The sequence below is a fragment of the Pleuronectes platessa genome, chromosome 12, assembly GCF_947347685.1.
Source record: "Pleuronectes platessa chromosome 12, fPlePla1.1, whole genome shotgun sequence".
NCBI classification, from domain to species: domain Eukaryota; kingdom Metazoa; phylum Chordata; class Actinopteri; order Pleuronectiformes; family Pleuronectidae; genus Pleuronectes; species Pleuronectes platessa.
This window is the reverse complement of record NC_070637.1, coordinates 3,045,134-3,058,795: the sequence shown is the minus strand read 5'-3', so window position 1 is coordinate 3,058,795 and position 13,662 is coordinate 3,045,134. Positions and strand designations below refer to the sequence as shown.

Below are 13,662 nucleotides of genomic sequence, written 5' to 3'. Positions count from 1 at the left end.
GTGGCACAAAGTACAATTAATTCATACATACTAAATTACAGTGCCTTGCATAAGTATTCACCCCCCTTGGACTTTTTCCCATTATGTACTGTTACTAACTGGAATTCAAATAGACTTAAATAAACTTTTTCCCGTTTGATCAACAAAACATGCATAGTACTTTGGAGTTGCAAAATAAATTTTATTGTGACACAAACAATAATGAGAACAAAAAAGTTGACATCTGTTGGGTGCATAAGTATTCACCCCCCTGTGTCAATACTTGGTAGAACCCCCTTTCGCTGCAATTACAGCTGCAAGTCTTTTGGGGTATGTCTCTACCAGCTTTGCACATCTAGAGATGGAAAGGTTTGTCCATTCTTCTTGGCAAAAAAGATGAAGCTCAGTCAGATTGGATGGAGACCGTCTGTGAACCGCAATCTTCAAGTCTTGCCATAGATTCTCTATTGGATTGAGGTCAGGGCTTTGACTGGGCCATTTTAAGACATTAACATTCTTTAATCCAAACCATTCCTTTGTAGCTCTGGCTGTATGTTTAGAGTCATTGTCCTGCTGGAAGATGAACCTCCGCCCCAGTCTCAAGTCTTTTGCAGACTGCATCAGATTTTCTTCAAGGATTTCCCTGTATTTTGCTCCATCCATCTTTCCCTCTATTCTGACCAGTTTCCCTGTACCTGCTGAAGAGAAGCATCCCCACAGCATGATGCTACCACCACCATGTTTCACTGTTGGGATGGTGTGCTCAGGGTGATGGGCAGTGTTGGGTTTTCGCCACACATAGCGTTTTGCATTGAAGCCAAAAAGTTCAATTTTGGTCTCATCTGACCAGAGCACCTTCTTCCACATGTTTGCTGTGTCTCCCACATGGCTTCTGGCAAACTCCAAACGGGATTTCTTTATGGATCCCTTTCAACAATGGCTTTCTTCTTGCCACTCTTCCATAAAGGCCAGATTTGTGGAGTAGACGACTAATAGTTGTCCTGTGGACAGATTCTCCCACCTCAGCTGTGGATCTCTGCAACTCCTCCAGAGTAACCATGGGCCTCCTGGTTGCTTCTCTGATTAATTTTCTCCTTGTCCGACTCTTCAGTTTGGGTGGACGGCCTCCTCTTGGTAGGTTTGCGGTTGTGCCATATTCTTTCCATCTTCTTATGATGGATTTTATGGTGCTCAGAGAGAGATGTTCAAAGCTCTGGATATTTTTTTATAACCTAACCCTGCTTCATATTTCTCCACAACTTTATCCCTGACCTGTTTGGTGAGCTCCTTGGTCTTCATGATGCTGTTTGTTCAGTAATGATCTCCAACAAACTCTGAGTCCGTCACAGAACAGGTGTATTTATACTGAGATTAAATTGCAGACAGGTGGACCCTATTTACTAATTATGTGACTTGCAAATGTGACTTGTGAATGCAATTGGTCGCACCAGATCTTTGTTAGGGGTTTCACAGTAAAGGGGGTGAATACATATGCACTCAACACTCCAAATGATGCACTATTTTGTGTTGGTCCATTACATAAACTCACAATGAAATAAATTTTAATCTGTGGTTATACCATGACAAAATGTAGAAAAGTCCAAAGGGGGTGAATACTTATGCAAGGCACTGTACATGCATAAACATAGCTGTAATGATCTTCACCAGCCACCTCTAGATTTTGAACAAATGACTGTATGGATGACATCACAACTCCTAAATTGGAGCTTTTCTGATTGTCCCTCAGGTGGTTGGCTGCAGGATTTGTCCCAAGCGTCGCCCTTCGTTCGCAGATGAGACATAATGTAAACTTTTTTAACCCTGCCAACAATAGGCCTATTAGCATCGCTACACTGGCTTCCAGTTAAATCTAGAATAGAATTTAAAATTCTCCTCCTCACTTTCAAGGCCCTTAATAATATAGCGCTTTTTTTACCTTAAAGCTAACCCTAACCCTATCCCAGAATTCAGGCCTACTTGTCGTCCCTAAAGTCTCTAAAAGTAGAGTAGGAGCCAGAGCTTTTAGCCATCAGGCCCTTCCTGTGAAATCATCTACCACTTTCAGTTCGGGAGGCAGACACCATCTGTTCGTTTAAGAGTAGGCTCAAAACCTTCCTTTTTGATAAAGCTTATAGTTAGAGCTGATTAGTGCGGCAGAACGTAACTTGTTCTATTTTCGAAAATAGGAGGCATTTAGTCTTAAAAGGCATAGGTATATGGTTTTCATCGTACTACCATACAAACCAGTAACCAGTCAGATTTACCTTGAGCCTCAGTGTAGCCTCAAGTTTGGCCTGTATCATTGTATCATTGATTACAAGGCAAAAAAAACTGATGACACTAAGACGCAAAGGGAATTTATGACACATGACACACGGAGCTTCTTTTTCCAGCTTCTCCTTCCTCTTCTCCATCCCTATCACATTGCAGTAAGTCATATCTCATCATTACATGTTACTGACTTGTCCCCTTCCCCGGAATCCCTTTGCTTTATCGTCCGCAGATCCAGGGCCTCTATGGCCGCACCATGGATTTGCGATTTGTGGATCGCGCATCAGAGGTTGCAATGGTGGATCCAGTATGGCGGATTCTGTATCGTGTGGGCTGATTGTAATGGTTATGGCGGATCCTGTGTCGCGTTGGCATCAGATACGGGCGGTGGACCAGGACCGCGGCGGCGGCGGCGCATGATGGATCCTAATAAGCGGCAGACATGCTGTTGAGCTGAAGAATCAACTTCACCCTGTCAAGGTTTGCTGGGACAAAGGATGTCCTCACAATTTGATCAAACAACTAAAACTACGATGACCCTGCTCAAACCGGATATTAACATCCGTCCGGAGGAGATTCGATCACAAGTGGTCAGTGCTCACTATGTTCACACCTGCCGTTAAAATGCCTCCTGAGGGCGGCTCCCGGGTGCCACTTGCGATCGAGTGTCACTTCCCAACTTTACATGTAAATTAATACGTCATTTGTGTTAGTTAAGACCAAATTATGTTGTTTTGATACATTCTGAGTTCACGGCTGTATTTGAAGTCACTGTTTGTGTACATGGGCACATCATATTGCTAAAAGAATGTGGACACATGAACTAGACCGCCTCTAAATCTGGTCAGGGGGGATCCAATCGCTATCCCATTGGAGTGCCTTCAAACCTGTACTAAGAGCTGTCCACTTGTGATCGGATCACAACAAAACAAAGGATAGCATCAGGTGTGTATGGGTTCTATGTTTTCATTTACTGAAAATTCTGCAAAACTATTCCTTTAAGCAAAGATGATTAAAACTGTGTGTCTTGTGTTTGCCAGGACCTGACCAAACCAACTCTTAAGCAGCATGGAACGGGTGATACCAACTCCAATTGGTTAAAGAGAAATAAATGAGTTTGCTATTTAAAAAACTATAGTCAGGTACTCAAATGGAAACCATACACGGTATGAAAGATGGACGATGCACATTTGGAGCCAGAGTCTGCGCAGTAGTGATCAGGGGATAGCGCCGCAGTGGTGAGGTCTCGTTGATACATGCTTCAATCACAAGTCAGTCTGTCAATCATGGTGTTTCACCTGATATATCAAATAACTAATTTTAAATTGACATGTGTATACATAAATCCCCCACCCTTTTATTAAATACATGTTTGTGTTCTATTTCTTGTTTCAAAGTGTACACGGAGGTAAGTAAATTATTTTAATTTTTTGTTTTGTCCTTAATAATTGGGGATATATTTTTGTTTTAATGTGTTTGCTTTCATTATGTGAGGTACAAGTTACAAAATAGTGGAAGCATGGGCAATAGCGAACTAGAAACATTGTGTCCCTATCGGCGCACATCTCCTCTGCTGCGGGGCGCATCCCGCGCACATCTCCTCTGCTGCGGGGCGCATCCTTCGGCGCACGTCTCCTCTGCTGCGGGCGGATCCGCAGCTTACGTCTCCTCTCCTGCGGGGCGCATCCTGCGGCGCACGTCTCCTCTCCTGCCGGGCGCATCCTTCGGCGCATGTCTCCTCTGCTGCGGGCGGATCCGCAGCTTACGTCTCCTCTCCTGCGGGGCGCATCCTGCGGCGCACGTCTCCTCTCCTGCCTGGCGCATACCGTGGCGCACGTCTCATCTCCTGCGGGCGCATCCTGCGGCGCACATCTCCTCTCCTGCGGGGAGCATCCCTTGGCGCACGTCTCCTCTCCTGCGGGGCGCATCCTGCGGCGCAAGTCTCCTCTGCTGCGGGGCGTATCCCGCGCACATCTCATCTCCTGCGGGCGCATCCTGCGGCGCACGTCTCCTCTGCTGCGGGGCGCATCCTGCGGCGCAAGTCTCCTCTGCTGCGGGGCGTATCCCGCGCACATCTCCTCTCCTGCGGGGCGCATCCTGCGGCGCACGTCTCCTCTGCTGCGGGGCGTATCCCGCGCACATCTCCTCTCCTGCGGGGCGCATCCTGCGGCGCACGTCTCCTCTCCTGCGGGGCGTATCCCGCGCACATCTCCTCTCCTGCGGGGCGCATCCTGCGGCGCACGTCTCATCTCCTGCGGGGCGCATCCTGCGGCGCACGTCTCCTCTCCTGCGGGGCGCATCCTTTGGCGCACGTCTCCTCTGCTGCGGGCGCATCCGCAGCTTACGTCTTCTCTCCTGCGGGGCGCATCCGGCGGCGCATGTCTCCTCTCCTGCGGGGCGCATCCCGCGGCACACGTCTCCTCTGCTGCGGGGCGCATCCAGCACTGCACGTCTCCTCTCCTGCCGGGCGCAAACCGTGGCGCACGTCTCATCTCCTGCGGGCGCATCCTGCGGCGCACGTCTCCTCTCCTGCGGGGCGCATCCTGCAGTGCACATCTCCTCTCCTGCGGGGCGCATCCCTTGGTGCACATCTCCTCTCCTGCGGGGAGCATCCCTTGACGCACGTCTCCTCTCCTGCGGGGCGCATCCCGCGGCGCACGTCTCCTCTCCTGCGGGTAGCATCCCGCCGAGCACGTCTCCTCTCCTGGGGGGTGCATCCTGCGGCGCACATCTCCTCTCCTGCGGGGCGCATCCTGCGGCACACGTGTCCTCTCCTGCGGGGCGCATCCTGCGGGGCGCATCCTTTGGCGCACGTCTCCTCTCCTGCGGGGCGCATCCCGCGGCGCACGTCTCCTCTGCTTCGGGGCGCATCCCGCGGCGCACGTCTCCTCTCCTGCGGGGCGTATCCCGCGGCGCACGTCTCCTCTCCTGCGGGGCGCATCCTGCGGCGCACGTCTCCTCTCCTGCGGGGCGCATCCCGGCGCACATCTCCTCTCCTGCGGGGCGCATCCCGCGGCTCTCTTGCGGTGCGCATCCTGCGGCGCACATCTCCTCTCCTGCGGGGCGCATCCTGCGGCGCATATCTCCTCTTCTGCTGCGCAGACGTGTGCACATCTCCTGCAGCGCACATCCTGCGGCACACATCTCCTGCTGCGCACTTTTCCTCCGGCGCAAATCCTGCAGCACATCTCCTGCAGCGCACATAAATAAAAAATTTAAATCATCGGCCCACATCCTGCGGGGCACATCTCCTGCGGCCCACATCCTGCGGCGCACATAGATAAAAAATGTATTTATCCCCCAAAAAATGTTTTATTAAATCATCGGCGCACATCTCCTGCGGTGCACATCTCTTGCGCACAGATGTGCGCACATCCTGCGGCACACATCTCCTGCGGCGCACATTTCCTGCTGCGCAGATGTCCTCACATCCTGTTGGCCATCTCCTGCGCTGCACATCTCCTGCAGTGCACATCTCCTGCAGCGCAGATGTGCGCGCACAACCCGCGGTGCACATCCTGCGGCGCACATAAATAAAAAATATATTTAAAATTAAAAAAACAAAATTTAAATCAAATTAATAAAAAAACTGCGAGCGCACATCCTGCGGCACACATCTCCTGCCGCGCAGACTCGTGCACATCTCCTGCTGCGCACATCTCCTGCAGCGCAGATGTGCATCCTGCAGCGCACATCCTGCAGCGCACATCCTGCGGGGCACATAAATAAAAAATATATTTATCAAAAACAAAAAATTTAATTAAATCATCGGCGCACATCTCCTGCGGCGCACATAAATAAAAAATATATTTATCAAAATCAAAAAATGTAATTAAATCATCGGTGCACATCTCCTGCGGCGCACACAACCTGCGGCGCACATTGCCTGCAGCTCACATCCTGTGAAGCACATCCTGCGGCGCACATCCTGCAGCGCACATAAATAAAAAATATATTTCAAATTAATAAAAAAACTGCTCGCGCACATCCTGCCGCGCACATCTCCTACAGCGCAGATGTGCGCACATCTGTGCCGGCGCACATCTTCTGCTGCACACATCTCCTGTCGCGCACATCTCCTGCAGCGCACATCCTGCGGCACACATCTCCTGCGGCGCACATCTCCTGTAGCGCAGATGTGCGCACACTCAAGCGTAGTAGACTCAGGGTCTAAAAGTACAGAGATAGATGAGAGAAGACCAGGAACCGCCATATAACTGTTGTATTTAAGCAGATAAAAGTGTAATAATAGTGATACTAATATATACAATAATGTAACATCACTACAATAGCAGCAATGATATAGAAGTATCATTAAATAATTTTACAATGATAAAAATAATGATAGTTGAGTAGGTACCTCATCTGGATCATGCAGCCTCAGAGTCACATACCTGCATTATGAAAACAAGGAGACGGACGGCAGATTTTTCGTTGAATAATCATTAGATTTATCACATCAATCATTCCATCACCCTGAATTTACACTGGTTCAACCATTACCTTAAAGTTTGCCTCAGATTGAATTTCGGTTGGTTTTCTCCTAAACGGGTGTATTTGATATTTATTCATACATGTGATATATATATATATATATATATATGAATCATTGCTTAAACTGAGCAGAGGATATTTCTTAGTTGAGCTCACAAACTATATAGAAAAGATTCAGAAACTCTCCATGCAATATGGTTCTGTTTCTTTGGCAATGGGTTGTCTCTTTTCCCAGCTTTATGTCCCGCTCTGAATGCATCGTAAGACGTGTCTCATTGCCCAGCATCCCCCTCTCTTCCGGATTTCAACAGCAGTAGTGACAGACGAAGCGAAAACAATATGACAGTTTAAACTTTAAACCGATGGGCTGTGTGCAAGTGGCAGCGTCGTTAGCGCTTCCAGACAGTTTTCACTGACCGCTTAGTTAAATGTCATTTCTTTGGACCTGAGGTAGGGAAAGAAAAAATAAGGATGCAGTTTCCTCCCACCAACGGAGACTTCACGTTCGTGTCCTCGACAGAAGCTGAAGGTAGGCTAATGCTAATGGTAGCGCAACTCTACGGCTAGCAGGCCTTCAACCAGCAAACCACATATATGTTTAAGTGTCTTGTTTTAGTTTTCACAAGTATGCGAAATAACTAAAAATACGAAGCCAGTCGTTACTACTTATGTTGTGCCGTTTGAGAGAGCTGGTGTAACACGATTATTCGTTGGGTGAGCTATCATCGGGTTAGCCAACTAAATGAAGTACTGCTACGTGTTGTTTATGTTTGCATGAGAGGAACGTAGCCAACCAGCGCCACTGAAAACCAGACCAGAGAGCAGTCAGGTCAGATGTGAAGGAGCGGCTCTTCAAGTCGTTTAGTTCTGTGACAATAGATAAATGATCCGGATTGATATGTCACTTACTCTGTTGTTTACACTGGTCACCCAGGAAATATACAGCAGTTCACACAGTAACATCTTGTGGCGGATTTGAGGCTGATAGGATGATTATTGGATATAGATTCTAATATACCGTATCATTTGACTTCGTAATAGGGCTGGGTAATAGTAAAGTAGAAATGTGTATTTATTCAGCCAGTGTCTTAATATTTTCTGACATTTTGTTAAATGACAAGAACAGATGAAGAAGTTGTGAATCATTAAGCAAATTTGAATGAGATAAATATGCAAACTAGTGAGATTATATCACATGTAATACAATGATAGTAGTATGTTATTTATATCTGTGCAGGTTTTTTTTAAAGTGCAGCTTTGTCCTGTGCCAAATATACAGATACTCGTTGCGAGGGTTAAAAATGCAATATTTGAACGTTTATAGCAGATTAATAACTTATGTAAACAATGTGATGAATGAATGTGTAATTACGCCTGTTCTCCATAGACCTCAGCGGCACCATAAGTACCCCAGACGTCAAGCTAAACATGGGCAGTGACACCGGTAAAGACCCCTACACGACCACCTTCCTGAGGCAACGAGGCTACGGCTGGCTGCTGGAGGTGGAGGAGGATGATGGTGAAGAGATCAAACCTCTCCTGTGAGTAAATGTTCTGTCCAGTCTTTTCCTCTTTACAAACATGCCTGTCGTTTAATGTTATTAGGATCGTTTAAATTGTGGTTGGAGACAGACAAATCTGCATCCTTCTTCAGTGTAAGAAAAGCTACAACAGAGCAAGGTGATTGGTTGATAGTGGTTGGTGGTTCTAGTTGTATCTACTTATGACAGCTAATTAGGGCTGCAACTAACGACTATTCTAATAGTCGATTAGTCATCGATTATTGAAACGATTAATCGACTAATCGGATTATGAATGACACAAATTCTCAATTGCTCTTATTTAGCCAACAGCTTTTAAATTTAGCTTGAGGTTGTTAGACGCATGTGATGACTGAAAATAAAGACAATTAATATCGATACTTCATGCAAAAAAAAGTATTTTAATAAACTTTGCTGCACATTAGTGTACTGTTGACACAAAAGCAAAGAAAATATAGTTTTTGTCCATTTAAAACCAAGGACAGGCAAAGTGAAAATAGCAACAAAAAAAATCTAATTTAAGTTTCCCTTTTTCTGTGAACCAAGAACAGGAAAAGTGCTGATACTAAAAATATATTAAATTTCAAAAATCCAATTTTCTTGTTAACAAAAAGGACAGGGAAAGTAGCATCAACAAACGAAACTACAGTCTTCTTTGGACTAAATAATTGTAATTAAAAAAGACGTTTGTCAGGCACTAGGATAACATTACGCTTTTAAACTCGTAAAAAAAAAGTTTAAACCATATTTTTTGTAATGGATTCTAGAATCCTGCGCACAGGTATATACCTTTTATGTAGCAAGCTAGCTAACAGGCTATTTTACCAAGGCGAGTCTGCATCGTTTACGTTACGATGTCAAACCTCCTCCTCAAATGCGCGTGTCCGCCATCCCGCTTGTCCAACCCGGCTGTACGCGGGTCCGACGAGCGGACCAGTGTACAGCGGGTCCGCCGTACACATAATGCAGGTAGTTTTTTTCGGGCCATGTTGAGGGTGAAGTTCTCCCGAACTATGGACTTCCTGTTGCGCGATGCTGTTGCAGCGCACGCCGCCATTGGCCAATGTGTTGTCAATACTGCACATGCGCGACTTTCAGAGATAGGAAGGAAGCGAGATGGCTCAATCCTCAGCGGTTTCCATCAGCACCTCCGATAAAACAACGTTTAGTTCATCGGCACGGCACGAACAACACGCGCTATGACGTAACCAACGACTCATCGACGAGTATATCCGTCGTCGACTACTTTTGTCATCGAATTTTGTCCACGACATCGACTAATCGTTGCACCCCTACAGCTAATACAATTTATTTGGTGGCTGCTACTACCATTTCAACTCATAAACATACTGTTAAAGTGCACAGCAGTAAAATGAGAACATGCTTACCACCAGAGTAGCTATATATCGTTAGATTCCTATACACGATGGCCAAACAGTTTTGAATATTAGAAGAATTTGTTTCAATTTGGTTCAGATCTGACGTCAATAAAAAGAAAGATGTAATCCTGCGGTTTTATTTTGTGTGTGTGTGTGCACGTGTGTGAGAGCAGGGAGGAACTGGACATTGACCTGAAGGACATCTACTATAAGATTCGATGTGTCCTGATGCCAATGCCATCGCTCGGCTTCAACAGGCAGGTAGTCAGAGACAACCCAGACTTCTGGGGCCCTCTGGCTGTGGTGCTGCTCTTCTCCATGATCTCCATCTATGGACAGTTCAGGGTGAGCCGGACATAATAAATACCACTGTGTGATCTGCATTTGTAAAATCAAGCATATTTCCCACCATTTTAGCTCTTTTTCACAGTAACTTATCTGCCTGTTACCTGTAGCTTCTAACAGTGTAACCTTCCAAGAATCTGGAGAGGCTTTGGTGCCATGGTTTTCCTTGCTTCTACACTGTATTTTTATTAGCTGGTATGTTTTGGATTTACAATATAAAAAAATCCAACAATAAATCCTTATTGCCTATACTGCAGGGAGTTGAAGAAGGTGGTTGTCGGACAGACATTCAAATAATTTGTGATATTATCATTGGTTATCTTTCATGTTGTGTCATACTGAATCTAGAGCACGGCTCAGGCTGGCAAAAGTCCAAACAACAATGGTGGCTTCTAAGGAGGTTAGCATAAATGCTGCTTTAACATTGTCCATATCTTAACTGGAGAGCATTTCTTTATTTAAAGAAGAGCAAAGAATGATTTTATATAAAGAGTTGTTTGTGTATTGAGCTGTTTTAGTTCATGTGGTTGAATCATGTTGATGATGTAATGTGAATGTCGAATAATTAGTTAAGTTTATTGACTCATAAGTTTATTCAGTGATGACACCAAACTCCACTTTGATTCCACAGGTTGTGTCTTGGATCATAACCATCTGGATATTTGGATCATTAACAATCTTCCTGCTTGCACGTGTTCTTGGTGGTGAGGTAGGTGCAGTCTATTCAGCCAATCGAAAGATCCTCAGACTTGACACTAAAGTGGTTATCATAAAACATAAACATTTTCTCATTGAGTCTTGTCTTGTGTTTCTTTTTGCTAGGTTTCATACGGCCAGGTTCTCGGAGTGATTGGATATTCCCTTCTTCCTCTCATCGTTATAGCCCCTCTGCTGTTAGTGATCAGTCGATTCGAGGTTGTCTCTACACTAATCAAAGTGAGTCAAAGACCACGTAGGAATGAAGAGTCTTTATATTCTTCATGGTGTGGTAGAACAAATATAGTATAGAATCTGTGAACAATGACAGTTAATAGGAGGGTCTGCCCCCTTAAAGGCAGTACAATGCAAATCTTTTTGGGCTGCATTACAAAACAGAGATTATGCTGCCTTAATTTTTCATGTGTTTGCAGTAAAATAAATTCTTATTTAAAAAACTTTTTTCATAAATACTCACATATCATTATGAGAATTGCTATATAATACTATATATTATATTATTATTTGTAGCCTAATATCACAAACTCAGAGATCAACTTACAAGATGTTTAACATTTAATGGTCACTTTTTGTCACTAATGCCGTAGTTTATCATCTGTGATATGAATTCATAACATTTCCGAAGGGTCAAGAAAAAGTTTCTGTTGAGTAAATAAAAAGCTAAAAGTGCCTGTGCTGCTTGGCTCTATTGCATAGAGGAGGTTGCACCTGCTGACGTCTCACTCACCAGCATTCAGTCGTCGATGCAGCCCACAGAAACAGGTCGCTCCGCATTGCTGAGCTCACCGTGTCCTTTACAAACAACATGTGATTCCGTCTATGTTGGATCAGTAGACAGAGGATCTGAGCCAAGACTTAGTTGTTTACTTGTTGTAAAAGTTTAGAGTCCGCCATGCTGTTATTTTCCATTGCTGCGTGCATAAACATGGCTAAAAAAAGGGCAGGGATTTAAGTGACAAATTGCTGCCCAAAGTTGTTTGGGGCAGCCTTAGAAGCAAAAACTGAACCTCACATTGTGGAATATGCTTGAAGTATTATTATTTTTGTTATTATTTTTAAAGCAGCAATCTTCAATTGTAGGAAGAATGGAAAAGTGAAAAGGTTTTTGCTTGAAAACTTGACTCGAGTCAGAGAACCACAGTTACTAACTACATTGATGAGCCTAGATTAACTTGTTCACTTGTTTAAATCCAGCACAGATCACCAGCTCTTTCATACACTTTTTGAGGAAGAGTGTTCAAAAACTTTGTAACATAATGATTTATACATATGAACCTCATAATTACAAGCATAAGCCTGGTGTGAGTATATTTGTTCAAACCAGACAGGCTATGAACCTTTATCAGTCAATCAACAGAGTAAAATATAGCATGTTGAATTTCCTTGTGATATTTGTAAACATTGAACTCTGGGACACCCAAGAAATAGTGTTTTATTCCAAAAATGGCATCAGATCACAAGACCTACCCTGAGTAGTTCAGCCTGTTTGTAAATAAGTTTGTAAATTAAGTTTTGATGGATAAATGTATTGATTCTTTCTGGTTTGCTCTTGTGTTTCAGCTGTTGGGAGTGTTCTGGGCTGCTTACAGCGCTGCTTCACTGCTTGTCGGAGATGAATTCAAAACGAAGAAGCCCCTTCTCATATATCCCATTTTTCTTTTGTACATATACTTCCTATCGCTATATACTGGTGTGTGATCTGATGAATGGAGACTGGACCTTCTTATGGACAGTGACCCTGGATCATAGGGGAATAAGTCAAAACTTCGGAACCAGGATTTTTTTAAAAGGTGTTTATTTCTTTTTTTAACTCTGTTAAACTCAAGATTACGGGGATGCTTGGAATACAGTATGTATCAATGTATATAGTTTTGTCCCTTTTGTCTTTCGTCAATAAAATGTTTATGTTGTTTGCACAGCTTCAACTTTGGTATGCAGACTTCTCGCTCACCAGTGCAATACAGTCACTATTGTCCTATGTTTATTAGTAGTTCATAAAGCTTGAAATAATCAGAGTTCAACATTAATGTAATGATTTTTGAATGATATAACACTAAAAATGTGTGGCCAAATATTCGTGGTTTTCTTTTCATTTTGAAGGAAGAAGAAAAGCAGCACCACAGAAGAAGATGTTGATCAGAAGGTTCTTTATTGTTATTCACTGTTGTACTATGAGAAATTTACATTGATGCTTTTAATTTTTCATGGACTTGTCAGTTGATTTATGGATTTTAGCAGCCGATCAGATGGACTAGGGCAGTTACATTGATATGAACCATTGTCTACCGAATGTGGTGCCTTGTTTTCCCTCCCATGAGTCTTGTTTGTCACTGGCTTACTGCGGGAATATAATTATTTGATCAACAATTACAGTAAATTATATGAGTAATCATTAGGTATTTACTGATTTATTGCTGCTTAACATACAGTCAACACAGCTGGTCACACTAATATCAAAAATAATGCTTTAGATTAATCACATTTGTGTTGGTCTCCAATGGATTCACTCACAAAACCTCTTTCAAAATAATGGCTTTTGAATAAGTTTCTACATGCTAATGCTAAACATGTTTTAAATGTCTATGGTTGCTGGTTGTCACATTAGAGAAGTGATTAAATTAATTGTACTCTCAATATGTATAGTGAGTCTACAGCTTCACTAGTATGCTTCGGTGAGGCTGGACTTAAACTCAGGAGTGCTTTCAGTGGAAATCATGTGAACATGCTTAAATTATGACCATTTCCAACATGTGAAACTGTCTTAGTTAAGCATTACACACAAATTTGCTTCAGCAGAAATTTTTAGGGTGAAGCAGGACCTCTCAACGGCCTAACAGGAGGATCAGTGAATAAAAATGATGAAACAAGTGTGTTGGTGATCAAATGGAAGTTATGTATGTGTAACTGGTTCAACAGGTAGTTTAGAGAATGAGCTT

At 43.9% G+C, this 13,662-nt stretch overlaps 1 protein-coding gene across 1 annotated transcript; it reads left to right on the top strand.

Annotated features, from left to right (window-relative positions):
* Window positions 1–7,024: 7,024 nt before the first annotated feature.
* Window positions 7,025–12,800, top strand: yipf4 (Yip1 domain family, member 4). The gene is made up of 6 exons (XM_053436560.1): window positions 7,025–7,273; window positions 8,132–8,285; window positions 9,838–10,009; window positions 10,641–10,718; window positions 10,832–10,945; window positions 12,287–12,800. The coding sequence occupies exons 1-6, from the start codon at window positions 7,216–7,218 to the stop codon at window positions 12,422–12,424; spliced, it is 714 nt and encodes a 237-aa protein (XP_053292535.1). The 5' UTR covers window positions 7,025–7,215; the 3' UTR covers window positions 12,425–12,800.
* The last annotated feature ends 862 nt before the right edge of the window (window positions 12,801–13,662 follow it).

Excerpts from the sequence above, each read along its gene's own strand:
- yipf4 (XM_053436560.1), top strand. The coding sequence starts at position 7,216 with ATGCAGTTTCCTCCCACCAACGGAGACTTCACGTTCGTGTCCTCGACA. Across the intron at positions 8,286-9,837 it reads GAAGAGATCAAACCTCTCCT|GGAGGAACTGGACATTGACC; the intron begins GTGAGTAAATGT and ends GTGTGAGAGCAG. Across the intron at positions 10,946-12,286 it reads TTGTCTCTACACTAATCAAA|CTGTTGGGAGTGTTCTGGGC; the intron begins GTGAGTCAAAGA and ends CTTGTGTTTCAG.